Here is a 26,514-nt window from a genome sequence, read left to right as displayed (position 1 = left end):
TTGAGCTTTTCTTCTACTCTGACGAGTTCCTCAGTCCCTGCCGCTGAAAAACAGCCCCACAGCACGAGGCTGCTACCAGCACACTTTATTTTTGGGATGGTACTCTGCAGGTGATGAGTAGTGCCTGGTTTCCTTCAAACAAGATGCTTGGAATTGAGGTTCATCAGACCAGAGAATATTATTTCTCACAGTCTGAGGGTCCTTTAGTTGCTTTTTTGCTATTTCTAAGTGTGTTTTCATGTGTCTACACTGAAGAGAGGATTGAGTCTTGCCACACCGCCAATAAAGCCCAAACGATGGAGTGTTGCAGTGGTGTTTGTCCTTCTGTAGTTTTCTCCCATCTGCATATATGATCATGGAGCTCAACTAGAGTGACCATCAGGTTCTTGGTCACCACTCTAACCAAAGCCCTTCACCATCAGTGGCTCAGTTTGGTCGGGAGGCCAGCTCTAGGAAGAGTCCTGGTTGTTTCAAACATCTTCCATTAAGGGTAACAGAGACTATATGCTTCTGTGAACCTTCAATGAAGCAGAATTTTTTTTCCTGAACTCTTCCCCAGATGTGTGGCTTGACGCAATCCTGTCTCTAAGCTCTACAGGCAGTTCTTTTGACCTCAGGGCTTGGTTTTTGCTCTGTATGGATTATCAGCTGTTAGACCTTTTATTAAGAGGTGTCCGCATTTCCAAATCATACCCATTCAATTGAATTAGCCACAGATTAACTTCACTCGAAGTGTAGTAAAGATTTTAAAAACCTGTTTTTTGCTCTACCATTATGGTGTGTGGAGTATAGATTGCTGTGGAAAAAAAGTAATTTAAAGCAATTTAGCATAAGGCAGCAACATAACTAAACGTGAAAAAGAAGGATGAATGAATACTTTCGCAAGGCACGGTATATTCAGTGTTCTTGACTTTTGTTTTGATAATGTATTCCCTCTAACTAGTCTTTCCCCCTACTTAAACTGCACTAGAATTCTTAATTTTATTTTTGTTCTTTAGATTTTGGGCCGTAGTATGACCCAGACCTCTATTATGGGATTCACCCTGTTTTTACATGCAGGCTGCAATATCCGAAAAATCTTTAATCACCTTGTTAATCTTAATCAGCTGATAATTACAATAAATTACTTTATCTTATAATGAGGAACGGAAGATGACCTGTCAAAAGTTGAATCAAAGCATGATCCACAAGTTATTTTCAATTAATTTGATTGGAAGCAAATCTAAGAGATGAATTCCAGAACTAGAATAGGAGCAAAGCATGAGAGTAAACAAAAAATAAGAGAATTGTATTTTCACACAGTACATGACTCAACGGAACCATTTTGTCACATTTTGATAATGAGTTTTTTAATTAAGTAACTTTATTAGATAAACTGTCACTCACATAATTTTGCAGCAGGACTTTTAAAGCTCACATACACAGAATGAAAATGTGCCTAATTTTGTTTGTTTTCTTTTGCTGAGCAGTGAAACGATCGGGAGATTTTAAATCAAGAGGAGTGAAATTATTACCTGGAAAAGACAACACAAGTAAATTTTCAATAAGTAAGTGTGGTTCTTTCTCTTTGTAAAATTAAATACACACAGTCACTGAAAAGTGTTTTTCTGAATGCATTTTTACAAATGAACAGTGCTATTATGTAGGGGTGGGTGATAAGATCTTATATCATGATATGAGTCAGTTTATTTCACAATAACAGTATATATCACTATATACTAGATATTTTTGCTTAAAGTAAAGTTTTGATGTATTATGAAATTTAAAATACTCTTAGTATCAGAAAAACTAATACCATCATAAAAATCCTCTCAAACTTAAAACAGTCAGTGATAAAATAAGAACAAACAAATTAAATACAGGCAATAGGACAAAAAACTCTAATAGAACAGACACAAATGAAACAGACCTATGTGGGAAAACTTCAAGCACTAGAAACAAGAAATACTAAAAACACTGCATAGTTCTCACTGTGTAAATTAAATAAAGATTTATTACTATTAAAGTTACAAAAGTGATTCAGTCAATAGCAACGAGAGGTTTTCTCTCATTTGTTGTTAAATGAACATTATTGACAAAGACAGCACCAGGTTTAAGCTGCTGTCACTTTACGACTGAATGCACTAATCTACTATACAGACACATATGTGTTTTCTTTCTCAAATATTTACTTTCACTTAAGACATGAGTGACTGTGTTTATGAGGATACTTGCAAATATGAGCATTTTGGCACAGAAGTGTGTGTTTGACCATTTGAGCCCAATAAGACGCCAAAAGAACTCAGTTCAGTCCTCATGCTATGCATTATAATATTGAAAGTGGCTTTATGTGTGTACATGTTTTAGAGACAGTTTAAGCGCACACTGGCACACAGCAAAATTTTCGCTGCTTATTTTGCTTGAACAGTTACATTTTTAACTTGTTTTTAAACCATAGTGCTTAAAAACACAGCTTTTTTTGTCGGCGCAGCATGGAAATGTCATAGGGGCATAACTGCGATATAATAATAGTCCAGTTTATCATGTCTACCGGTATATCGCACACTCCTAATGTTATGTCTTGTCTCAGATGCTTACATGGTACTTCAAATAACAATTATAGTAATGGTTAGTATGACTGAAATCTTGTTTTATACAGTATGAGAATCTAAATCCAGATCGGATGAACACATGCATATCAAAAAAGATTTTTTTGAAGGGATAGTTCACCCAAAAATGTAAATTCTGTCTTTACTTATTCACCCTCAAGTTGTTCCAAAATATGATCGTTTTTCTTATGTTGAGCAGAAAAAAAGATATTTTGAAGAATGTTGGTAATCAAACAGTTGCTGGTAACCATTGACTTCTATAGTATTTTTTCCCTAAACTATGGAAGTCAATGGCTACCGGCAACTGTTTGGCAATTTACTAGCAAATGATGAGAGTATTTTCATATTTGGGTGAATTGACCCTGTTAATGTGACAGATTGCAACAATTTTTTGTGAGAATATACCTTAACAACCATAAACAACCAATGTTTATTTGGCTTTCTCATGGTATACCATGGTTCTAGTACCAAACCCGCCCCCCAAATATAGCTTTTTTTTTTTTTTTACCAATTTTCTGCTGTGTAACTCATTATGTAGGCTTGTTCAAGTAGAAACCAAGCAGCTTTAAGATCTGCTCTCCAGTGCTGCTGCATGTCATGTGTAATTATGACTGTTAATACTGTTGCTCTAATATCATAAAAAGCTCTTCACTGCTTAATTTCTTTCAGATGTGCATCCCCGTTAATTGTTTAATATTCCGTAGATGTTATTCCGCCGGTGATTTCGCATCTACACCTTCAAAGCCCATGATTCATAAAGCACGAACAATGCTACATATTTGTAATCCTCTCGCTTGCCATTTAGCAAATGGATCAAAGGAAATTAGAGCATCCAACGAAACAGAAATCTGCATTTTGATTAATTGAGCTTAGCTTGACTTACAGGTCCCTCACCCACAGAAGCTCCTCGGAAGAGAATGTGAAATCTGTGAAGCGAGCGGCTTCAGAGAGCACACAGGTGGTTGGATTTCACTCCAACTGAGTTTAATTACTGGCCATCCAAACAACCGGCCTAACCTGGATACAGACCCGAGCCACACAATGCCCGATTGCTATCTATGGAAATGATTTGTGCACGCTGCGAAAGTGAACAAGTCCTTTTTTTATGGCTCCACGTGCACCGGCGTCGTAATGAAACGCCGAATGATTCATTTCACCCTCGACAATGTAGCGCTCCAAACACTTAATTACAACTGGATAGAATTTTTATGAGCCTCTATTTCACAGTGTCTGCATCACGCATTCGGAAATATGAGTTACGAGTGAATTATCGGGTCTTATTCAGGACCCCGGTCTGCTGCCAAACACCCCTTTCTAAACGCTTCCCTTAAATTATCCGCATAACGTCGCCTCCTGCGGTAATTATCACAAGCTAACATCTATTTATGGACGAGATATTGCGCCAACTTCTCTTTTGATTGAGGATGAAAGTTGATGTGTGATAACCGAGGCTGTGTTATGCAGAGCGTGATCACAGGTGATGAAGTCTGATGTCTCCATATGCTGTTTCTTCTCCCACAGTGAATGAAGGGATGGTCAAGCAGGTCTCCAACTTCTGCCCGGACCCCGGGGAACCGGAGAACGGCAAACGCATTGGCACCGATTACAGGTAGACAGACTGTCCACACGGCACACATGGATGCAGTTTTGTTTGAAGAGATTGATGGGGCAGTTGTGATGTCATGCAGTTTTGATAGTATAGCTCATGAATATTAATTAGGCAATGCACGTATAGTTTAATATGATCTTTTACTGTTTCGATAGCTTATAAACAGAAATATTTAACAGATTCTTAACTCATTTACAAGTTGAAACTGAAATGTAAACAGTAAAGTATCCAAAATGAATGAAACAACAATTAGCACTGAGTTTGCTTTGAGATGTTCTCATTACATTACACGTTCAATGTTATAGTCTATTTTATTTGCTTAGATATTAATATTTTGCTTTGCTTAAATGTTCTTTTAGCAAAATATTAATTGAATATTAAATATGAATTAATATGAACTTTTAATTAATTAATTTAATTGTAAGTAATTTATAATAAATCAGCAAAAATGATATTTTGATGATAGAAATAATATTTTATTTTTGTATTTTGTAAGATATTAATAATGTTTGCAAAATATTAGGATAGATATAATTTTTATGAAATTAGTGAAAATAACGTGATATTTTATTAAGATATATGCAAATATATAATATTTTATTTGCTGACATATTTTTTTTCTAAATATTTAGCAAAAATAATTTAATTACGTAATGAAATTAATTTATACATTTAATTTGCTTTAACATTACACATTTAATGTTATATTTTCTTTTTTATTTGGTTAAATATTAATATTTTGCTTTGCTTGAATATTATTTCAATATATTTTTAATTATTTAAATATTAATGTAATATTATTTCAGCAAAACCGACACATTTATTTTCTATTCTCTATGACTATGAAGTATATCAATTTTAGCAAAAATAAAAAAATGTTAATGTTTTATTTTCTCAAATATTAATTACATATATTATGTAACTATATATGTATACATATTTAAAAAAAATCAAATATTAATTATATCAAATATACATTTTTGCAAACTAAGTTAAATATATCAATTGTATTATATTAGCAAAAATTATATATTTTATCAACATGTATGCACATATGTATTTTGTTTGCTTATATTGTTTTTTTGTTTGTTTTATTACAAATATTTAGCAAAATTAAAAAATGAATTACATTTATTTATTGATTGATTGATTGATTTAATATTAGTTCAGCATAAATACTCATGATGTTACATGTAATCTTATTGTAAAGTATTACTGACACTGTGACATTCTGATAACAGTCGCAATGACCATTCAACAAAACATTAAAAAAGAATAAATTACGTAGTTTACGTACATATGTTTGCAAACGTGGGGACAAAATTAGCAATGGAAACAAAAAGTAATGGGAACATTTCCTGAAGGATGGCTAATGCCTAGGTGTTTCAGCAGCAATGAAATCCCTGATTATATTCCTACTTGACATTTGCTCTGACATGAGGCCGATACACGCAGCGCTGATCAATCTGTCAGCACGCATGGGAGGCGCTCGAGGAGATTTCCTTCATTGATTCTCTGGCTTTCGTGTTTGTTCTCTCTTCAACACGGCAGCATCAGTGCAACGGTTCATTTCACCTGCGACGGGGACCACGTGCTTCAGGGATCCAAGAGCATCACGTGTCAGAGGGTCGCCGAGGTGTTCGCGGCCTGGAGTGACCACAGACCCATCTGTAAAGGTTAGACTATTGCGTTCAATAAACCCTGCTCTGAGCCGGATTAGACCAGACATCTGATCTACTGATGTCTCAGAATCCCACAATTCAATACCGTCAATACCGTTGATTCTTGGTACTGATTACAGCAGAGTTTTAAAAGAAAATTTCACTCAAATATGAAAATTGACTTCCTGTTGTTCCAAAACTGTAGTATGTCCTTCTGCAAAAACCCATTTTTCATACAACAAAAGTGGATAGTTATTTACTGCTAAGTGCAACATGATTCATGTGAACTAATGATGTCCAAACCTTGTGCATTTTAGAGTGCTTTTCTTGTTATTTTTGAAGCTTGACAGTAAATTACTTTTATTATATAGGAAAAATGCAGCTTGTACATCTTATTTTTTTGTGTGAATAAATTCAGAAAGAAAATCTTCTTTTGAAGAAACTATTCATTTAAAGTTTACTAGTGCAGAACTTCTGTTCACAAAACCTTTTGTGTGTGTGTGTGTGTGTGTGTGTGTTAGTCTTCTATAATTCATTATAAATGACTACTTCTCTGTATTTCTGTGTTTTGCAGCGAAAACATGTGGGATGAACCTCTTCGGCCCTTCGGGAACGTTTACATCGCCTAATTTCCCCATCCAGTATGAGAGTAACTCACAGTGTGTTTGGATTATCACCGCCAGTAACCCCAATAAGGTACAACAATAACCTGCACACACACATCGCTCCATATCTGACTCAAACACAACACTTTTTATGAGCATGTCAGTATCTTATATCTTCAAATGACATATTTAATAAAAAGTAGTTCGAGTATGGCTCTATAATTTTTTTTATTGTTTTCCAATGCTAACAGTAGTTTTATTAATTTAAAACCATGGTCAGTTTTTTAAAACCATTCCCAGTGATTTAAATGCTCTTTTTTAGGATGATTGTTTAGCTCTGTTTTTAAGATGCTTTTCTTTAGGGTTACACTGTTGAAACCTGCCATTTCTATTTTATTTGCGAAAAATATTAAGATTTGACTTCATATTACTTTATTAAAATATTAATTTACACCTTATGTAATATTAATTTGTCAAAAAATGCACATTTAATGTTATATTTTCGGTTTTATCTAAATCAAAATCAAATCAAAGTATTTTAAAATGAAAATGTCAGTATTTTAAACCTGAAAAAGCCTTATTTAATAAAACTTTTGTTATAAAACAGATGATTTGAAATGTTTTACAATACTAACAATAGCTGTAGTAAATAAGGTGTTTTGGCATTGGTCAGGTTTTTTATGGTTTTGAAGTCATGTAATTATTTTTGCCAAATTATTTTATTATTATGATTTCACAAAAATGTTAATTAAAAAATAAATGTAATATTAATTTAGCAGAATTGAGCGATTTAATTATATATTTTCTATTTTAGTCTATATTCTTAAATCAAACCACAGGTTTTTTTTTAATAAATGTCAAAATGTAATGTCTAAAAGTGACATTTATTAAAAATCATGCAGTTCCAAAATGAGTCATTAAAAACGTTTTACAATACTAACAGCAGCTGTAGTAAGTAGGGGGTTTTGGTATTTAAAACCATGTTTAAAAAAAAAATGCATTTATTGTAATGTAATTTCTTTTTTTTTTTCCAGTATGATTGAGTTTAAGATGCTTATCTTTTGCACTTTTAAAACCTGCCATTTCTCTTTTACTTGCTTAAATATGATTTTTTTTCTGCGAAATAATGACCTCAGAGGGTTAATTTAGCAAAGAACGAATGAATGAATGCATAAATATGTAAAATATGTAAATATGCATGTAATATTAATTTAGCAAAAAAATTAAAAATCTGATTTAATGTAGTATTTTCTATTTTATTTTCTTAAAACAAACCAAAGGCTTTTTTTATGAGCTAGTCTGTATCTAAAAATGGCATATTATTATTATTTATTTTTTTTATTATAAACTAATTATTCCACCATGATTCTACCATTTTGTCTTGTTTTTCAATATTATTTATTTACAACATTAACATAGTAAATAAGGTGTTTTGGCATTGGTCAGGTTTTTTATGGTTTTGAAGTCATGTAATTATTTTTGCCAAATTATTTTATTATTATGATTTCACAAAAATGTTAATTAAAAAATAAATGTAATATTAATTTAGCAGAATTGAGCGATTTAATTATATATTTTCTATTTTAGTCTATATTCTTAAATCAAACCACAGGTTTTTTTTTAATAAATGTCAAAATGTAATGTCTAAAAGTGACATTTATTAAAAATCATGCAGTTCCAAAATGAGTCATTAAAAACGTTTTACAATACTAACAGCAGCTGTAGTAAGTAGGGGGTTTTGGTATTTAAAACCATGTTTAAAAAAAAAAATGCATTTATTGTAATGTAATTTCTTTTTTTTTTTCCAGTATGATTGAGTTTAAGATGCTTTTAAAACCTGCCATTTCTCTTTTACTTGCTTAAATATGATTTTTTTTCTGCGAAATAATGACCTCAGAGGGTTAATTTAGCAAAGAACGAATGAATGAATGCATAAATATGTAAAATATGTAAATATGCATGTAATATTAATTTAGCAAAAAAATTAAAAATCTGATTTAATGTAGTATTTTCTATTTTATTTTCTTAAAACAAACCAAAGGCTTTTTTTATGAGCTAGTCTGTATCTAAAAATGGCATATTATTATTATTTATTTTTTTTATTATAAACTAATTATTCCACCATGATTCTACCATTTTGTCTTGTTTTTCAATATTATTTATTTACAACATTAACAATAGGTGTAAATAAGGTATTTTGGTCAGTTTTTCAAATGGATTTACAGTGGTGTAATGTGTTTGTTTTCGAGAGTTTTTTTTTCTTTTCTTTTTGCACTGTTGAAACCTGCTGTTGCGAGCGGTTCCTGATGAGTTATCAATACCTCACATTGCTCTCCTGACTCTTGTGCTTCATTGTGCAAGTCAGATTAGAAAACATCATCTTCTGTTATATAAATGAAAGATATGCAATTTACAGTAGGTTTTGTGAGTCAACAGTTTCTCTTTCCATGAGCTCTTGCCGCAAACGGCACATTTCAGGTGTAGGTTTTCCATTTTTTTGTACCCATTTTATGCCAGGCCATTAACAACCAGCAAATAGCTGATTCGTGTCCTCAATTGCTGCTAAATCTTAAAAATCATGCAGTTCCAAAATGAGTCATTAAAAACGTTTTACAATACTAACAGCAGCTGTAGTAAGTAGGGGGTTTTGGTATTTAAAACCATGTTTAAAAAAAAAATGCATTTATTGTAATGTAATTTCTTTTTTTTTTTCCAGTATGATTGAGTTTAAGATGCTTTTAAAACCTGCCATTTCTCTTTTACTTGCTTAAATATGATTTTTTTTCTGCGAAATAATGACCTCAGAGGGTTAATTTAGCAAAGAACGAATGAATGAATGCATAAATATGTAAAATATGTAAATATGCATGTAATATTAATTTAGCAAAAAAATTAAAAATCTGATTTAATGTAGTATTTTCTATTTTATTTTCTTAAAACAAACCAAAGGCTTTTTTTATGAGCTAGTCTGTATCTAAAAATGGCATATTATTATTATTTTTTTTTTTTATTATAAACTAATTATTCCACCATGATTCTACCATTTTGTCTTGTTTTTCAATATTATTTATTTACAACATTAACAATAGGTGTAAATAAGGTATTTTGGTCAGTTTTTCAAATGGATTTACAGTGGTGTAATGTGTTTGTTTTCGAGAGTTTTTTTTTCTTTTCTTTTTGCACTGTTGAAACCTGCTGTTGCGAGCGGTTCCTGATGAGTTATCAATACCTCACATTGCTCTCCTGACTCTTGTGCTTCATTGTGCAAGTCAGATTAGAAAACATCATCTTCTGTTATATAAATGAAAGATATGCAATTTACAGTAGGTTTTGTGAGTCAACAGTTTCTCTTTCCATGAGCTCTTGCCGCAAACGGCACATTTCAGGTGTAGGTTTTCCATTTTTTTGTACCCATTTTATGCCAGGCCATTAACAACCAGCAAATAGCTGATTCGTGTCCTCAATTGCTGCTAAATCTGAGCTTTCCTCTGGTGAGAAATGCAAATGAGCCCTAACACACATAACATTATTACCTCATTTATCTTCGCCTGACAGAATTGCAAAGTTCAAATTTGATTGCGTTTTCCGCAGACCCATTATTAGAGACCCATGGGCAGCTCATTGGCATTATTATTGTGTTAACACAATAAATGAAGTTAATATATGAACTTAAAGGGACGAAGCAGGACTTTCTTATGGTTGCCTGATTGTGTTCATTAGCAAATCACTAATAATATCAGTGTAAGTGCTGTAAGACGATTTTTTTGCACATGTGGACCGCCTCTAAGCTGTGCGTGCATATATGGATGATTCTTCAACAAGGTGCGGGTGTTTAAACATCATCTTATAGGAGAATTCTGCCATTTAAAAAAAAATAAATAATGGACATTTACACTAAAATGCCATTTCCATCGCATCTCAATTTATGTATTGGGTTTTGAGTACATTCTGTGATGCAAATTACTTTTTTTTTGTAATAAATTGCCTCCTTTGTATGGCTAATTTCATAGCATTTTATATATCATAAATACAATTACATATTATTCTTAATATTATATAATAGTTTGAAAATGTTTATTGAAAAGGTTTTATATTATTTTCATGCAATACAGTGCATAGTGCAATGACTTGAAGTCTTTTAAATGTTATGAAATATGTTTACTAATGTTCAAACATTTAGGGTTCAGTTTTTAAAGAAATTAATTTTAGTCAGCAAAGGTGCATTAAACTGATCAAAACTGACAGTAAAACATTTCATAGTGTTACTAAAATATTCTATTTCAAATAAATGCTGTTCTTTTGAACTTTATATTAATCAAACAATCCTAAAAAAGTGTATCACGGCTTCCACAAAAACATTGAACATTGATAATATAAGAAATGTTTCTTGAGCAGCAAATCAGCATCTTAAGCCTCGTACACACCGGGACGATTATTTCACGCGCTTATTGCCGACGTTTTTCGACGTGTCTTTTGTGTTCAAACCCAAGCGATTTTCGCAGGCGATGAGCCGAGTGAACGGACAAATTCACTCCCTGACATTAGATGGTGCTTAATGAAAAACAGAAATACCCCGGTACACATCGAATCCTATTTGATCTGCAATTCCTCTCTATAACAACTCGAGATTTTTGTTGTCGCTGTCGCGTTTGTCATAAAGCTCTTTGTGTTCAGACACCAATGAGACCAGCAGCTCTACATTCATCTTTCCTCGATGCATCTTCTTGGTCTACTTACTTCCTCTTCGTCGTTAGGTATCAATGTGTGCTCGGCAAGACCGTTTTGTGCTTGAGCGCCACCAAGTCATGTTTTACTGTAACTTCAGCAGCTCCAGGCACGTGAACAAAAGCACCAATCTCATTGGTTGGCCAGTTTTTAACGCGGCGCGTCAAAACCAAAAAAAACGAGCCCGAGGCGTTTTTTAAAAAATGACGCTTTTACGCCTGGCGTTTTGCGCATCGGTGTGCACACTAACATTTGCGCCCTTTGTTTAGTCACGAGGCGTTAAACGTCGGCGATAATCGTGCGCGATATTCGTCCCGGTGTGAACAAGCCTTTAGAATGATTTCTGGAAGATCATGTGACACTGAAGACTGGAGTTGAAAATTCAGCATTGCATCACAGGAATAAATTACATTTTACAATATATTCAAATGAAAAGCAGTTCTTTTAAGCTGTAAAAATATTGTAGAATATTAGTGTTTTTACTGTATTTTTAATCAAATAAATGCAGCCTCTACCATCACATAATTACAGTTTTAAATTACATTTTAAAATGCATTCAAATAGAAAAGACTAATTTTGAATTGTAATGGTATTTAACATTATTGCTGTTTTTGATCAAGTAAAGGATCAAATAAATGCAGCCTTGGAGCCTTAGAGACCCGGAACCTTGCAGTGTGCATATTGTAATGATTTGTTTTTAGTTCTTTGTTTGGATCAAAGTTTTATGAAATATGTACAGATTCATGTTTTTTTCATATTTTGTAATTTATTTTTCATATTTTAATATTTAAAAGTCTAGTTCTGGGACAACATAAAAGAGAAGCGGTTGAAAAGCATCAAGACGGCATGGTGAAAACTTTCCAAGACTTTAATGTGACCTTCATTTACCAAAGAGAAGCCAACTTGAAATCTGTTAGCGTTAATAAAAATCAGCCCACGAGAAACAGTTGTGGCAGCCGTTGAAGAAGCACCCATATACCTTAAGTGCATGCTTCGTTCCTCAGTGTGCCATTAACGTGCCAGAAGGCTGGTATTCATGGTGTCTAGCTAGATGTGAGCAGCGGCAGCTCCCCGGTGTCTCCAAACGCGCACCGGGGGGTGATTATGCAAACAGGACGTTGTTAATGTACAAGTGAGCGTTTGAAATAACACTGAACGAGTGGAGCACGTCTCTCCAATGTTTACTTGCGAGCTTGAGCCACTGATTGAAAGCACTCTCGGAAATTTGTTTTACCCTCAACATTCATTGGACTGTGCAAATGATTTTCTGGATAATTGATGCATTGCCCGCGCTGAATTTTTTCGCTTATAGCGCCGCGGTTCAATGGGGCCCGCAGAGGGTACGAACAAATGAAGTGAAATATACAGGCGACATATGCTGCAGCCAAGTGCTGGCCCCAGTGAGCTCATGAATATCATATTTATTGAGAATAGTGTGTATCATTTATATTTGATGATGTCTGAAGTACTGAGAAACTTAATTAAGACGGTGTGAAATGCACACTACTCATTCTCCGTAACACAGAGCATATGGAGAAATCCCTCCGGTCAAGGTGCTTCATTGATTCGAGTGGCGTTCCATTACAAAGACTTCTAACGCTAATTCAGTGATTTTGTTCCCGTCGCAGGTTATTCAAATCAATTTCGAAGAGTTCGACCTGGAGCTGGGATACGATACGTTGACTGTCGGAGACGGTGGAGAGGTTGGCGACTCGAAAACAATCATACAAGTGTAAGATCCAGAGTTAAGCTGTTTTCTGTATTGCACTGCAAAAACAGCTCAATCTTGTTTTCCAGAAGCATCTTTAAATCGAGATCAATTTACTTGAGAAACAAAATATGCTTAAGATATGTGAAGGCTATTTAGATGCAAGAAATTATGAGATTGATCTCTGTATATTTTCCCTTCCCCGTCAGCAAATAGTTTGTAAACCTCACTAAATGTAATTAAATTCATGCTTGGAATGAGAACTATTTGCCAAAAGAGAAAGAAAAATAAACTTAATTCAAGGTCTTAATTAATATCTTATGCAATTTGGCTTCTCAAGTAAATGTTTTCTTTTCAGAAAGTTTGGATATTTTCAGTGGAAAACATGTTCAAATGATTTTTGTAGTCTTGAGTAATTAGCATTGACCGTTGACTTTCGTCTAGAATATTTTAAAGTGGCAATACTATCTTTTTTTCATTTAACTTTTTCTTACACCAACAAGTCACAATTAGTTTTACTAACCATTTACCACGCACAAACAGATATATAACAAAAACATTTCACAGCAAACTGTCACACAAGTGTCAGATTTAGTGTCATTCTGAAGTTGTGTGTCAGGAGTGTTTACTGTATTGCAAGATACTCAATCAGTATCTTGTTTTCCAATTAAAAATCCCTTGAACATCCTTAAATCAAGATCAATTTACCTGAGAAACCAAATATGCTTAAAATATGCAAAGGCTATTAAGATCAGAAAGTAAGACCTTGACCTCAGCATATTTTTCCTTTCCCATCAGTAAATTGATTGTAAACTTCATTTAATTGTATGAAGTTCATGCTTACAGCAAGAACTGTTTGCTAATGAGGTAAGAAAAATAAACTTAATTCAATGTCTTAATATCTTATGCAATTTGGTAAATAGTAAAGTAAATATTTCTTCTTTTAAGAATATTTTAGCCGGAAGACAATCAATTATTTTTTTGAAGTCTTGAATAATTAACATTAACTATTAGCTTGCAGCTAGACTATTTTATAGGGGCCATAATGTCTCTTTTCTCACATCTTCCCATTTTGTTGTGCTGCTGAAGTTATACAAGTTGTGGCATGCCACTCATTTCCGGTGTATATCTGCATACTACATTTGATTTCTTTTCTTTTTGAAAGAACAAGGACAATTCTGATCTCCCCCCCCCTTAAGATATCCAACTTTAATAGACTACAGCGGCTTTTTTTCCCTTTCTTTTATCTTGCATTTTGTTCAGCTTTGCAGCAGTTATCCGTTTCAACATCATGAAGGTCACAAAACCATAAAAACCGCACAGGCACAAATCCTCCGGCTGTATTTTTCCTCCCTCACAAACATGTTTTTCCAGTCCACCTCTTCTCGCCGTCAGCCGTATGTCTCCGGCTATCTTGGGTAGACACACTTTGGTGACGGTCTGTGCTGCTTTCTGGTGCATTTGGCTGGCTCTGTTCCAGCTGCGATCCATTGAGCACTCACAGAGCATTCCTCAAGGACAAAAGACTCACTAATCAGAACACTAATACATATTGTAAAGCTCAATTAATGCCTTTCTTCACGTTTGTGCTAGTCAAATTAGCTTAGTATTTTATTATGCTTTATTTACACAGTCTGTAACAGACGTATTAGCGTATACCATTCTAATATGGTGTTTTTAGACCCATATCATGGTAATACTATACTATATTTTGTCATGGTACTATGGGATTTTTGGATGCTACCATGGTGATATACCTGACAATATAATTTAAACCCCAAGTACAGTCAAATATTAAAAAGTACCATCATATTACCCTGTTTTTGGACATGTACCATGTTGACGGTTATATTAACCACTTGCGATACAGGAATAGCATTAAAAATACTTTAATAGTCCGGGAGAAAATAACAGAAATCATACACATCAACATAAAAGTATCTGTAAATGATACCAGACAACAGAACTAAGGAAACTCTGAGCATAAATACACAGAGAGAGTAATCAGGGAGAACAGAAACAGGTGTGTGGGACTAATTAACAGATGAGGAAACTAACTAGGAAATTAGGCAGGCGGGAAAAGAGTAAACACAGAAAAACTAAACTAAAACTGACTATAATCCTGACTGTGATTTTTACATTGTTGCGAAATATTTCAAATAAATGCTGTTCATTTAAAAATGATTAAGCAGCTCAACTGTTTTCAAGATTGATAATGTACTAATAATAAAGGTTTGTTGAGCAGCAAATTAGCATATTAGAATAATCATGTGACACTGGCTGGAGTAATGATACTGAGAATTCAGCTTTGCATCATAGAAAACAGTTCTTTTAAATTGTAATAATATTTCATAATATTACTGTTTTACTGTTTTTTGTTTTTTTTCAAATAAATGCCATTTTGGTGTAGACATTTATTTCAAAATATTTTACCGACCCCATAGCACTATATAAATATAGTAATCATTCAGTACTATAGCACATATCAGAATACCATAGTATTGGCATCTGACAGCTTTATTATAGCATGGCACCGCTACAGTAGTCTTCTGTAGATAGATAGATAGATAGATAGATAGATAGATAGATAGATAGATAGATAGATGGATGGATGGACGGACAGAGAGACAGACAGAGACAGAGACAGGCAGGCAGGCAGACAGACAGGCAGGCAGGCAGGCAGACAGAAAGACAGACAGAGAGATAGACAGAGAGATAGACAGACAGAGAGATAGATAGATAGATAGATAGATAGATAGATAGATAGATAGATAGATAGATAGATAGATAGATAGATAGATAGATAGATAGATAGATAGATAGATAGATAGATCGATCCTTCAGTTAAGTCTGGCTGGGAAGTTCTTTCTTCGAAAGTCGTAATTATGATGTGATTTGTGTTATTTTAGTCAGAATAAAAATGGGTGCTTTGGGCAATTTAATTTTTCTTTCTCTCAGACTGGAAGCATTTGGAGTGCTAATGCAACAGAATGAAGAGCAAAGGATGTGCATTAAGTGTGTAATAGATGCTTTATATATTTCATCGTTCTCATACTGCCACAGAGAATGATGGGAAATGTTGTCTTATCACACAAGCCTGGTGCTTCATTAACTGGCTAAGTGAGTAGTATTTTCTGCCGAGCACGACCACTATTCTTCATTAACGATTTACAAGCTAATTATGCGGTTAACACTCACAATTAAAACTTAATTATGATGATCAATACCATTTGGAAGGTAGAATAATCTACCATGTATTATGTTTTAATATAATTTTTTGGACATTACCATTATGAATGTTATGGTATTTTTTACAGTAACGTTTGAGGTGGATAATTAAAAAAAAAAAATAATAAATAAATTGAACGACATTTTTAAATTTGTAAAAACTGTTATTCTCTCCAAGGCTTTATTTGATCAAATATACAGTAAAACAGCAATGTTGGAAATATCAAGATTTTAAATATCGGTTTTCTCTTTGAATATATTTTAAATATAATTTATTCAAAGCTGAATTTTTAGCATCATTACTCGTCTTCAGTGTCACATGATCCTTCAGAAATGCTTCTAATATACTGATTTGCTGCTCAAGAAACATTTCTGATTATTATCAATGCTGAAAACATTTGGGCTGTTTTAAATTGCTTATATATGTTTATGTATGTTAATTTATTTTTGTTTTTATATTCTTTAAGAAAAATCGACTTTTGATGGATATAAAGTTCAAAAGAATAGACTTTATTTGAAATAGAAATCTTTTGTAATATTATAATCTTTACTGTCACTTTTGATATATGTAATGCATCTTTGCCAAAAAAGTATTAATTTCTTTCAAAAAACAAACAAATAAATAAACAAACTATTCTACAATTTGGCATTCAAAATGTTTTCTGGATATGTGCCACTAACAATTCCATGATATCATATATTAAAGTTAAAGAAAAGAAAAAATAAAATCGCTCAAAGTTAATTCAGAGTTTTCCATTGCTAATCGTGACATTTTTGCCATTATACTGTAAATACTATCATTCTGACAAGGCTTGAAAGCCAGCACAAGTCCTTCTATAAAGTTCTTAAGAGCTCGGAAGTCATAATTACTGTGTGAAGTGCATTTAAGTGATCATAACATGGACATGTCGCCAATTCATGTTGCCATGATGTAATTTTCCTGCCAGCTGCGACTAAGATGAATGGGAAATACTAACGTTTAGCTCTCTTCAGGTACATTAGGCCTTGTGCGTTCAGGAAGTAATTTAAGACCACAGTTCTCCATCCATCCATCCTCGCTAGCTCATTACGGTGATGAGCTCTGACGACCCTTTGCATCTCTCAGAGTCGGTGAGACACATGTCTAAATGAAATGATGTCGAGAGGTCGGACTAATTAAAACCGTGTTTTATGTCGGTGTGTGTAAACAAAACAACCGCCGCGCTGTTAAATATGGCTAACAGACTCGAAAGGACAGCTGCGCTCTGGCAGATGATAAGATGACAATTCTCTGGGAGCCCAACAAGTAAACAGCACCAAAGAGCAAGACCATTTCAAGAGTTTTAAAATTCCCAGTGTGCCCTGCACAATGTAGTTTTATACAATTACTGCTTCCATTACAATACAATAATCCCTGAAGGAAACAGGTGCAGCATCTTTTCCATCCGCAACCCTGCTGTCACACGTCAGTGTGTTAGTTATTGCTTAAGGCAAGACACTGCAGGTGAATAGGGTAAAACATTCACTTACAGATATCACCATACTTACCCCAGTTGATTAAGACAATTGTTTTCTATTACTGGTTCTGAAATGATATGTTTAAATATGCAAATAAGGCATTATCTGATTAAATATGCACTCATTTGCAAACAATTCCAGAACAGAAATCTGAACATTGGGTAAAGCCAGGTACTTGTTTTACTTTGTTGACATATTCGAGTTGAAGGTTTTACAGAGGCTCTATTATTATCACTCCATAAATAAGAAAATGCTGTCAGTAGCCAGAAAAAAAAGCATATGCATAAAATGTTATAGAAATCAGGCGAATGATATATGAACAAACCCTTCTCTAAAACCCATCAGAATATAGATAGGAATAAAACAGTAAAGTTTAGTGGAAGTGCTGCTGAAGTGGATATTTTTATTAAAATATATGTATAAAATATAAGATATAAATCAGGCGAATAATATATGAACAAACCTCTCTGTACCATTTATCAGAATATAATAATAATAATACATTTTATTTACAGGCGCCTTTGTCAGCACTCTAGGACACCGCACAATAAAAGTACAAACAAAGCAAAGGAAACAAACAAGAAATACCATATACAAAAGACTAAAACAGAATATAGAATAAAACCATAAGGACTTTATATGCTACTGAAACAGATTTCTGGCTTGCTGCATGAGAAAAAAAACTCATTTTGAGAATGAGTTTAAAGATATGTATTGTAAATGAAATTTCTAGGCAAAAAAAAAAAATATATGTTTAGTATTATATACTGTTATAATATTTATTTATTATTATTCATTTTCACTTTTTCAATTTAATTTTAGGAATTTTGATATGTGCTTATGTGATTTTACATTGTTTTTAACGGCTTATATAATTTCAGTTTTATTTTTAGTAATTAAATTGAATAAATAGTCCTTCAACTTAAACCTATTTCAATTAGTTGCAAAGGCAACGTCTGTAATTAAAAAATAAATTTAAGTTGACTTTTCTGTTATTTAGATTTTGTATTATTTTATCTTTATTTTAATCACCGAATGGAGACTATATGGAGATTTGTGGCTCACTGCACTAAAAAACTAAACAAAAAACTCATTTAGAGTAAACGGCCTTCAAAGATATGTCTCATAATTGAAATCTACAGATAAAGTGTAATAAAATAAACACTTAAATGTGTAGTTTGGATGTTTTCTGGCTACTAGTCTGAAAAAAGAAACATTATGAAAGCAAATCGGCCCAGAATTTCTAAATTGACCAGTGCATGAAAAAAACTGTGGTTTTGCTTGTGGTTTCTTGCCTTAACTTGCAGCTATGAGGTTTTAGCCAAATTGGATGTCTTTAAAATGAATTTAGATTAGTCTTTGCTGCTTTTGACCTTCACATAACTGATCAGCATCTCCTCCCTCTCTTAGTTCCCTGTATGTCCAACTTCACGGCGGCCATGGGCACCGTCCTGTCTCCGGACTATCCCGAGGGTTACGGCAACAACCTCAACTGTGTCTGGCTGATCATTGCAGAACCAGGCAGCCGCATCCATCTGGCCTTCAATGACTTCGACCTGGAGCCTCCCTATGACTTCCTGACTGTGAGGGACGGGGAGTTGGTGGACGCTGTGGTGTTGGGACGCTTCTCTGGGGCGGAAGTGCCTTCGCACCTCACCAGCAACTCCAACATCCTCCAACTGGAGTTCCAGGCCGACCACTCGATGTCCGGCCGAGGATTTAACATCACGTACAGCAGTGAGTGCTTCTCTTTTGAATGCGTTTCATGTAGCGGTAAAGATTGTGTTCTGAATAAATAAAGTAAAAACAGTCATATTTTTGCAGTTTAAAATAACTGTTGTCTATTTGAATATATTTTAAAGTGTAATTTATTCTTGTGATTGAAAGCAGATTTTTCAGCATGCTAGCATACTATGCATAATATTTTAGCTGTATTTGTTTTTTTTTTTCATATTGTTATCATAAATGTTTTTGAAAATAAGTCACAACATGAATACAAAATGTTACAATTTTATTTTAGTATTATGTATATACGTTTATAGCATTTTTATTATATTTAATGTGTTTAAATTTTTCCATTTTAGTTTAATTTGAGTTGGTTTTTAATATTTCTATATAGCTTTTTTCATTTCAGTTTTAGATTGTGAATAAATGAAATAGCCTTTCAACTTAAACTTCATTTCAGTTACTAAAAGTTGAATAAAAAAAAAGGAAATTTCAATTATTTACCAATGCGACATTTATGCATTTTATTTTAGTTGTTTATGTTTTGTATTTACTATTTCTTTAGTTTTTTTAATTTAAACATTATTTTAATTACTGAAAATGATTTTTAATAGGTTTAGTAAACTATAGACAGACACACACACACACACACACACACACACAGACAGTATGCTACAGTAAACTAAAAAAGTGTAATGGTTGGCAAAAATAATTAATATTCTTAAAAAATTTAGTGTTTGCTAACAACATTTTTGGCATGTGAAGCATTGTCTTCTCTTCAATCAGATTCCGAACAGCCGTCAAGTAGGACATATGGAAGGACATATTTTCCTCAATTTAATTCATAAGCCATTTATCCACCAGCATCAAACAACTTAATCCTGTTCGCTGAACATCATGCCATTAGCTCATCAAAAAATAATCCTCAAATGCCTGTGCGACAACGTACAGGACCCTAGTGTTTACCCACAATCCTCTGTTTCCTACAGTTTGATATTCCATTATGCATTCGCTCTTTCCTTTCCATTTCATTAAGTAAGTCACGTTGCAAGTAACAAGCTCTCTGCTTTGATGTTATTTGTTCAGCGTTTGGACACAATGAGTGCCCGGATCCCGGAGTGCCTATGAATGCCAAGCGCTTTGGTAATAATTTCCAGCTGGGAAGCTCCATCTCAGTGGTGTGTGAGGAGGGCTTCATAAAGACGCAAGGCTCGGATACTATTGTGTGTGAACTGGAGGCGGGAAAGGTGATGTGGAGTGGTTTGATCCCCAAATGTGAAGGTAGGTTTCAAAAGTGTTTTTGTCCTCTAATCTTTTCTGTGGAATAAAGTTATCAAAGCTGAGCTCAGGAAGCGCTGGCCTTTGAGTAGCCTTTGGATGTTTTTTGGAAAGATTGTCGAATTATCTAAATTGCATTCCTTGAACTCGTAGAAAAGTGGTTTAGTGCCACGTAATATCAGAGTTGTTGTAACTTTTTCAATTTAATTTTAGGAATTTTGATATGTGCTTATGTGATTTTACATTGTTTTTAACGGCTTATATAATTTCAGTTTTATTTTTAGTAATTAAATTGAATAAATAGTCCTTCAACTTAAACCTATTTCAATTAGTTGCAAAGGCAACGTCTGTAATTAAAAAATAAATTTAAGTTGACTTTTCTGTTATTTAGATTTTGTATTATTTTATCTTTATTTTAATCACCGAATGGAGACTATATGGAGATTTGTGGCTCACTGCACTAAAAAACTAAACAAAAAAACTCATTTAGAGTAAACGGCCTTCAAAGATATGTCTCATAATTGAAATCTACAGATAAAGTGTAATAAAATAAACACTTAAATGTGTAGTTTGGATGTTTTCTGGCTACTAGTCTGAAAAAAGAAACATTATGAAAGCAAATCGGCCCAGAATTTCTAAATTGACCAGTGCATGAAAAAAACTGTGGTTTTGCTTGTGGTTTCTTGCCTTAACTTGCAGCTATGAGGTTTTAGCCAAATTGGATGTCTTTAAAATGAATTTAGATTAGTCTTTGCTGCTTTTGACCTTCACATAACTGATCAGCATCTCCTCCCTCTCTTAGTTCCCTGTATGTCCAACTTCACGGCGGCCATGGGCACCGTCCTGTCTCCGGACTATCCCGAGGGTTACGGCAACAACCTCAACTGTGTCTGGCTGATCATTGCAGAACCAGGCAGCCGCATCCATCTGGCCTTCAATGACTTCGACCTGGAGCCTCCCTATGACTTCCTGACTGTGAGGGACGGGGAGTTGGTGGACGCTGTGGTGTTGGGACGCTTCTCTGGGGCGGAAGTGCCTTCGCACCTCACCAGCAACTCCAACATCCTCCAACTGGAGTTCCAGGCCGACCACTCGATGTCCGGCCGAGGATTTAACATCACGTACAGCAGTGAGTGCTTCTCTTTTGAATGCGTTTCATGTAGCGGTAAAGATTGTGTTCTGAATAAATAAAGTAAAAACAGTCATATTTTTGCAGTTTAAAATAACTGTTGTCTATTTGAATATATTTTAAAATGTAATTTATTCTTGTGATTGAAAGCAGATTTTTCAGCATGCTAGCATACTATGCATAATATTTTAGCTGTATTTGTTTTTTTTTTTCATATTGTTATCATAAATGTTTTTGAAAATAAGTCACAACATGAATACAAAATGTTACAATTTTATTTTAGTATTATGTATATACGTTTATAGCATTTTTATTATATTTAATGTGTTTAAATTTTTCCATTTTAGTTTAATTTGAGTTGGTTTTTAATATTTCTATATAGCTTTTTTCATTTCAGTTTTAGATTGTGAATAAATGAAATAGCCTTTCAACTTAAACTTCATTTCAGTTACTAAAAGTTGAATAAAAAAAAAGTAAATTTCAATTATTTACCAATGCGACATTTATGCATTTTATTTTAGTTGTTTATGTTTTGTATTTACTATTTCTTTAGTTTTTTTAATTTAAACATTATTTTAATTACTGAAAATGATTTTTAATAGGTTTAGTAAACTATAGACAGACACACACACACACACACACACACACACAGACAGTATGCTACAGTAAACTAAAAAAGTGTAATGGTTGGCAAAAATAATTAATATTCTTAAAAAATTTAGTGTTTGCTAACAACATTTTTGGCATGTGAAGCATTGTCTTCTCTTCAATCAGATTCCGAACAGCCGTCAAGTAGGACATATGGAAGGACATATTTTCCTCAATTTAATTCATAAGCCATTTATCCACCAGCATCAAGCAACTTAATCCTGTTCGCTGAACATCACACCATTAGCTCAGCTAAAATAATCCTCAAATGCTTGTGCGATGACATACAGGACCCTAGTGTTTACCCACAATCCTCTGTTTCCTACAGTTTGATATTCCATTATGCATTCGCTCTTTCCTTTCCATTTCATTAAGTAAGTCACGTTGCAAGTAACAAGCTCTTTGCTTTGATGTTATTTGTTCAGCGTTTGGACACAATGAGTGCCCAGATCCCGGAGTGCCTATGAATGCCAAGCGCTTTGGTAATAATTTCCAGCTGGGAAGCTCCATCTCAGTGGTGTGTGAGGAGGGCTTCATAAAGACGCAAGGCTCGGATACTATTGTGTGTGAACTGGAGGCGGGAAAGGTGATGTGGAGTGGTTTGATCCCCAAATGTGAAGGTAGGTTTCAAAAGTGTTTTTGTCCTCTAATCTTTTCTGTGGAATAAAGTTATCAAAGCTGAGCTCAGGAAGCGCTGGCCTTTGAGTAGCCTTTGGATGTTTTTTGGAAAGATTGTCGAATTATCTAAATTGCATTCCTTGAACTCGTAGAAAAGTGGTTTAGTGCCACGTAATATCAGAGTTGTTGTATCAACAGTACAAAAGACAAAGGAAAATGGCGAAAAACATTCTGTAAACACCAGCTCTGATTAGAAAATATTACTCGCCTGCATCAAACAAGAGTTTGCATTATTACTCTGATTTTTCACACGTTTTGGCCTTCTCAGTTTGTGTAAATCTACATATAATTTTTTATCCACAGTAATTTCACACTTGTCTAGTACAAATATGTTGCTTTCATGTTGTTTCATAATTACAGCATATACGTTTTTTCCTGTTGGACTTTCTTCTGTAAAATGCAAAAAGAGATTATGTGATAAATGCGCTGGCTGCTCTTTTCTATGAAATTAATGAGAATGTGGACCAAAAAAAAAAAGAAGAAAGAATTAAAGATATCATAAAAGTAGGGTACTGTATGTGGCTGGTTCATTATTTTAAAGCATCCTAAGTCATATGATTTGTTTGAAAAACCGACTGAAATTCATTATTTAATTTAACTGATCCACCAGTATATAATACTAAACTAAATTTTTAGCCTTTTTCAGTATATAGACTAAATTAAAAGCATTTATACTTTTTTTACATATTTAATGCGGTGTTCATATGTATGTATAATAAAATATATTTATATTCACTGAAACTTTACCCCTTTACTCAGAATGTACTGTTTATCTATCTATCTATCTATCTATCTATCTATCTATCTATCTATCTATCTATCTATCTATCTATCTGTCTATCTGTCTATCTATCTATCTATCTATCTATCTATCTATCTATCTATCTATCTATCTGTCTGTCTGTCTGTCTGTCTGTCTGTCTGTCTGTCTGTCTGTCTATTAGGGGTGTAACGGTTCACAAAATTCACGGTTCGGTACGTTTTCAATACAGCAAAAGGAAAGAAATGCCAGAGAAATTTCCTTGATTTAAAAAATGTTTTAATCATGATTTGTTACGGTGATTTGTTTTGCCCTGTTTGAATCAGTTGGAAATGCCTTCCTAAATGCTGCGGGGATAGTTTGTAGAGTGTGTTTATCTCCTTGTTTTCGTCTAGTTCCATAATTCTGATATTGATAAGAACAATATTTTAAAAAACCTCAAACTGCCAAGAATGCCCACAACAGATGTCTGTACCTACAAACTTTTGAAAAAATTACTTTGCCAAGTCTATGAAACCACCTCCTATAAAACTATATAATATTTTAGGGAAAAAAACGGCATAAATAAATTAATGTTCACATTTTATATTTATTTAGCCTTCATACAAACAAAAAAATGTGAAATCACTGTCAAATAAATGTAAGACTCTGTCAGGGAGTCTCTGCCTTGTCGCGTTTCCATTACAGATTTGCGCAAACCTTTGGCGATATTTTCTGAATGTCGATAAAAAAGTATTGCGAAATGACGGCGTTTCCATCGACCAATGTTATGCGGCTAAAACGTAAACTTTTGCCTCTCGCGATAAGTCATGGTAACGGATTTTGGTGGGATTTTGACGGATTTTGGCTATATTTATTCAAAGGAGGCTTATGCGTGTATCTTTACAGAAGCAGCAAAGAGAGCCGCTTCAGAAACGTGCGTGGCGCGGCTGAAATAAACCATAGACTGTATAGAAACATAAACGCAAGCATTGAGTGGCCTTAATCAGCTTCAGTGACCATATCAGAGCCACACTGCACACTGCAATTTGAAGGGTAATGGAAACGCGCCTACGTCACCTCAGTCACCAGCCCCGACACACATCAGATCGCAATCACCTGAGTACTGATCACCCGCACCTGCAGAGACTCATTAAGTGCACTATATCCCTGCACTCCTCTCACTGCCTCACTGTCCGCTCTACCGTTCACCAGCTTGAAGTTAGCCTGACTCCTGCCTGTGTCTGACCTGTTCTTTACTTACCCCTAGAAGCTCCAGTGATCCTGGTCTTCTCCGATCCCGTTCTCATCCTCCCCGGATACCTGCTAAGGATACCAACTAATTACCCAGAGCTAAGAACCCAATAACTCTCTATCTTCTCATACTCACCTGTCATCAACTTGCTCTCCGAATTGTCAATAAACCCTTCTGTTTGCATCCTTACCTTGTGTCACTGGCTCATAGTGTGACACTTACACTAGGCTCACCTTAATAATATTAATTTGTTTAAACTATAACATTGAAAGAAAGTGCTTCAGCCAGGATAAAGAATATGAAAAGTGCTCAGAGTTTCTGCAGAAAACAAAAACAAATGGTGAGCAACAACAAAAACATGTTGCCATTCTCTGCCAGCAGGAGGCGCTTCTGGAGCGGTAGTAACAGTGTTTTATTATTATTATTATTATTATTATTATTAAATACCTGCGCTGCGTTTTGGTTTTGAAACATGCAGTGCTCATGTTTATTCAACGAAGTCAAATGCCACAAATAAATCAATGTATGGAAAACACCGGTAACGCGTATTGAAATATCGGAAATGTTTAAAAATCATATCACGGTTATTGAAAAAAAATATATATATTGTCATATATATTTATATTAAATTATTGTCCAGCCCTAGTTACTAGCCATATTGCAAAGAACGATCTAGTCCAGCCTATGCCTGACTCTGGAGCAGTGTGTTTTTCTTTGGAGGCTGTTACGTCGTTTGAGCTGCCTTGTTGAGCACAGTGGCACTGAAAACATATTTCACACACTTTATTTTATTTTCCAAATGTAATAGGATTAGTCCAATGAATCGTTCGGTTTGTAATGCGTACCGTACCGAATGGTTCAATACAAATAAGTGTATCGTTACAACCCTACTATCTGTCTGTCTGTCTGTCTGTGTTACAGAATGCTAACATGTTTTTAAAGGACTTGGAATATGGTGCACAAGTTTTAAGAGTGACTTTTTGATTTATAATAATTAAAATGATAATTTTATGGTACTTTTTATGTAACTTTTGGAGCTTTCAGCCCCTGATTATTATTATTACACATGCTTTCATTGCTTGGAAGAGAGAAACTAGGTCGTTATGTAAAAGGTGTTACTTTACTGAAGACAGAAAGCCATACAGGTTTGGAACAACATGAGGGTGAGCAAATGACCGTATTTTCATTATTAGCTCAACTATTCCATTAAAGCAAGCTCACTGCAGCAGAGCTGTGTTTATTCGCACATCACAAAGCGGTTTGATCCCATCAATAAACAGCAGCGTGAACACTGGCTGCGCCTGTGACTTCTCATTAAAAGAGGCGGTCAATGAGGAACAGTTGGGCAGCCATGGGTAATGAGCTGTGGATGTGTTTGTGTGTGTGGATAGAAACACATTTCACGTTGTAATATCTCTTTTCTTTGATCTGTTTTTTTTTT

The 26,514-nt window shown here is 34.1% G+C and overlaps 1 protein-coding gene across 1 annotated transcript in view; it reads left to right on the top strand.

The window, feature by feature from the left end:
- Positions 1-26,514, top strand: part of LOC107592529 (CUB and sushi domain-containing protein 3-like) — a 309,662-nt gene that overhangs the window by 106,219 nt on the left and 176,929 nt on the right. The window contains exons 8-16 of the mRNA XM_016282061.1: positions 1,470-1,547; positions 4,110-4,197; positions 5,749-5,873; positions 6,433-6,554; positions 12,817-12,920; positions 17,230-17,234; positions 19,032-19,358; positions 20,433-20,627; positions 21,427-21,561. Of these exons, the coding sequence (XP_016137547.1) occupies positions 1,470-1,547; positions 4,110-4,197; positions 5,749-5,873; positions 6,433-6,554; positions 12,817-12,920; positions 17,230-17,234; positions 19,032-19,358; positions 20,433-20,627; positions 21,427-21,561 (1,179 nt within the window). The remainder of the gene's footprint in view (positions 1-1,469; positions 1,548-4,109; positions 4,198-5,748; positions 5,874-6,432; positions 6,555-12,816; positions 12,921-17,229; positions 17,235-19,031; positions 19,359-20,432; positions 20,628-21,426; positions 21,562-26,514) is intronic.

Source organism: Sinocyclocheilus grahami, unplaced genomic scaffold (assembly GCF_001515645.1).
Source record: "Sinocyclocheilus grahami isolate Dianchi unplaced genomic scaffold, SAMN03320097.WGS_v1.1 scaffold153.1, whole genome shotgun sequence".
NCBI classification, from domain to species: domain Eukaryota; kingdom Metazoa; phylum Chordata; class Actinopteri; order Cypriniformes; family Cyprinidae; genus Sinocyclocheilus; species Sinocyclocheilus grahami.
Note: the sequence above shows the minus strand (reverse complement) of the source record. Positions and strands in the feature narration are given on the sequence as shown.